Source organism: Formica exsecta, unplaced genomic scaffold (genome assembly GCF_003651465.1).
Source record: "Formica exsecta isolate Colony F162 unplaced genomic scaffold, ASM365146v1 scaffold331, whole genome shotgun sequence".
NCBI lineage: Eukaryota > Metazoa > Arthropoda > Insecta > Hymenoptera > Formicidae > Formica > Formica exsecta.
The window spans coordinates 86,360-90,029 of NW_021850562.1; the positions used below are offsets into that span (position 1 = coordinate 86,360).

Genomic DNA, 3,670 nt, shown 5'->3' on the forward strand with positions numbered 1-3,670 from the left:
ATCCTTCTAGGACGTATGCTGTTTTCAGTCTGTCTATTGAGATGTTAACTGGTTTTCCGTTGACCTTGATCTTGTATGTCTTCTCGTTTCTTTGCAGTACTTCGTATGGTCCGTCGTATGGTTGCTGTAGAGCTCCGGTTGGGGCGTCATGGCGTACGAAGACTTGTGGTGTCGTTGCCATGTCCTTGAATATGAATACTGCTTTCTGTCCGTGCCTTTTCATTACGGGTCTTAACTGTTGCATAGTTTTGCGTAGTTTCTCTACTGCGGTGTCTGCTTGTTGCTCTCTCTCCCGTCCCTGTTGTTCCCGTAGGAATTGTCCAGGGAGGCGAATTGTTTCTCCATAAACCATCTCGGCGGGGATTGCCTGCAGGTCTTCCTTCTATGCAGCTCTAATGCCCAGAAGTATTGTTGGCAGTTGCTCCGTCCATGAGGTGGTTTGGTAGCATTTGATTGCGCCCTTCAATTGTCTGTGTAAGCGCTCGACCATTCCGTTGGCTGCCGGGTGGTATGCTGTTGTCCTTATGTGCGTCGTACCGGTTAGCTGTGTTAGCTGTTTGAATAAATCTGCTTCAAATTGTCGGCCCTGATCCGTTGTAACTCTTGCTGGTGTGCCGTAGCGTGTGATCCACTCGGTGTATAAGTGTTGTGCGACTGTCTCTGCGGTTATGTCTCGTATTGGGATGGCTTCTGGCCATCTCGAAAATCGGTCTATGATGGTTAGGCAATATCGGTATCCTTTCAAAATTGGTAGAGGTCTTACGATGTCCATGTGTATATGTTGGAATCTCTGTGTGGGATTTAGGAAGTTTCTTAACGGTGCTTGATTATGCCTTGAGATTTTTGCTTTTTGGCATTGTATGCATGCTTGTGCCCATCTCGTGCAGTCTTTTTGTGCTTGTGGCCATACGTATCGTTGTGTGATGAGTTTTACTGTTGCCTTTCTTCCTGGGTGTGCCAGGTTATGCAGTGACAGGAAGATTTGTCGGCGTAGTGCTTCTGGTATGTATGGTCGTGTTATAGGCGTTTCTTGCGGCGAGCCGGGCGCCGCGCGAGATGTCTGCCAGCGCGCCAACTTTTGAGCGTGATTAAGCCGCGCTTTATTATCACGCTCGTTATAATAATTGCTGTTGTTGTATGGTCGTGTTATAGGCGTTTCTGTGTCGCAATACAATCCGGTTATTGTTCAGGGAAGAGGTAATTCTGGGTCCTCCACTTGTGCTCGTGCGAGTGCTTTGTAGTTTACTGCTTTTTCTACAGCTTCTACGCGAGAAAGAGAATCTGCCACGACGTTTTCTTTTCCGGAGACGTGTCGAATGTCGGTTGTAAATTGTCCGATCAATTCGAGGTGTCTTGATTACCGTTAGTTCGATTTCGAACATTCCGCCCGCCTTGTATGATGCAACATACAAAATTAACTGCGGTTGGCGCCCGTCTTACCGTGGACCTGTAATATGCGGCTGATTGTGGTCCGCTCGTGGTCACGCGGCGCGAGCGTGACGCCAAGGCGAGCGGCCGACGGGGTGCGGTACGGCGCGATGGAATGCGCGTTCCATTCTTAATTTTCGGCTACAGCTGATCTGCATAATATCGCGAGTGTGTTTAGCCGATAGGTTAGCGCAAGTTTCGCGACTCCTTTCTGTGCGGTGTCTGGTGTGCTTTTGACTGTGGGTGTGAGGGGTGGTGTGAGTGTTTTGTGTAGACGTGTTGTGCGGTGAAGTGTGCAATGTCAGCGGTAAGTGTACATTCGCGTAACCCGAATTTATTCCTACCGAGAATACAGTACTAAAGGTTTTTTTTTTTACGCGTCGTCCTCCGGTGCCGTGCTAACCGGGAGGAGGATAATTTTCGACAGTGGTCGCTTAAAACTAGAGGTGGCGGTGCGCACGACGACGACCCGGACGACCCCGTCTTCCCCGGGATGCACGCGGTCGATCCTGGCGAGGGGCCACTTATTCGGCGGCGTCGTTTCGCTCCTTAGGAGGCACAGTCGGCCTTCGCGTACTTCCTCGTCGGCTTTACACCATTTAGGCCGGTGCGTCAGAGATTTAGTAGCTCTCGATCATACGGGCTATACTGCTTTTGTGCGTTGTTAAGTTTTTTACTTAGGAACGCAAGTGGCTGCCATTCTCCGTCTACTCGTTGTTGGACTACAGCTCCGATTGCAGTGTCTGAAGCGTCTGTTGTTACCGCTAATTCTGCTGCTGGATCTGGATGTGCTAGTAGTGTTGCTCGAGCTAAGGATAATTTTCGACAGTGGTCGCTTAAAACTAGAGGTGGCGGTGCGCACGACGACGACCCGGACGACCCCGTCTTCCCCGGGATGCACGCGGTCGATCCTGGCGAGGGGCCACTTATTCGGCGGCGTCGTTTCGCTCCTTAGGAGGCACAGTCGGCCTTCGCGTACTTCCTCGTCGGCTTTACACCATTTAGGCCGGTGCGTCAGAGATTGAAGGTACTCCTGGGACCACCGATTCCAGAAATGGTCCCGTAATTGTTGAATATGCTGCCACCGGGATAATCTCGTCGTGGCTTCCACAGCGAGGGACGGCTCCGGGACGGCGTTGAGTGCTGTGCCGACAAGGAAGTGGCCGGGCGTCAGCGCCTCCAGGTCGTCCGACAAGGCCTGTAAGGGACGAGAATTGAGGCACGATTCTTTTTGAGCTAATAAAGTGGCCATCTCCTCGTACGTCAGCTTCGTGTCGCCGATGACGCGCCGCAGGTGGTGCTTCGCCGCCTTGACAGCCGCTTCCCAAAGTCCCCCGAAATTGGGCGCCGCCGGAGGATTGAAGTGCCATTCAATCCTCTCGGCGGCGAGGCCTCGCGCGATAAGCTGTCCCTCCTGACCGCTGGCTGCGAAGAGCGCTCGCAGTTGGGCGTCGGCGCCTACGAAGTTCGTGCCGCAATCGCTATAGAGGGCTCGACACAGCCCGCGGCGAGCGATGAGCCGACGCAGCGCGGCCAGGAAGGCGTCGGAGGAATAGTCCGAGGCGACATCGAGGTGGACGGCGCGGGTGCTGAGGCAGACGAAGACCACCAGGAAGGCCTTTGTAGCGCGCTGTCCTCGTCCCTTGGAGGTTCTTAGCCACATTGGTCCCGCGTATTCGACACCTGTATGGAGGAAGGGCCGAGCTGGTGTCACTCGATTCCGCGGCAGGTCCCCCATGAGTGGCTGCGGGGGTGCCGCCCGCCATCGCAAGCACGTTAAGCAGCGGTGTAGGCAGCGCTTGACGAGTGCCCGTCCGCGGGGAATCCAGTACTCCTGGCGTATGGAGCCAAGGGTCAGCTGCACGCCCCCGTGCAGGGTCCGGCGATGGCACGCCTCGATGACGAGTCGAGTAAATGTTGACCCTCCTGGCAAGATGATTGGGTGCCTGGCGTCAAAGGAGAGAAGAGCGCGCTTGATTCGACCGCCGACTCTGAGGATGCCCTGGGGGTCTCTGAAAGGGGTTAATCGGGTAAGTGTACTGCGTGTAGGTATTGGTTTGCCCTTCGTGATGGCTGCTAACTCCTCCTTGTAGTTGGCAGCTTGGACGACTCGGATCCAACTCAGGCGCGCTTCCTCGACTTCGCATGTTTTGGGCCACCAATTCGCGGTGGCGTCCTTTGCGCAGGCCTTGGCAGAGGATGGCGGCGTGGATATCTGCTCCGAGGAGTATGTCGACTGGGT

General features: G+C 54.3%; 1 protein-coding gene across 1 annotated transcript; it reads right to left on the minus strand.

Moving 5' to 3' along the window:
- Positions 1-2,101: 2,101 nt before the first annotated feature.
- LOC115238295 lies at positions 2,102-3,166 on the minus strand. Its single transcript, XM_029811982.1, has one exon. The coding sequence runs from the start codon at positions 3,164-3,166 to the stop codon at positions 2,102-2,104; it is 1,065 nt and encodes a 354-aa protein (XP_029667842.1).
- Positions 3,167-3,670: the final 504 nt, after the last annotated feature.

Bases quoted from the DNA above. Each gene is read 5' to 3' on its own strand.
- LOC115238295 (XM_029811982.1), bottom strand. From the start codon at position 3,166: ATGGGGGACCTGCCGCGGAATCGAGTGACACCAGCTCGGCCCTTCCTC.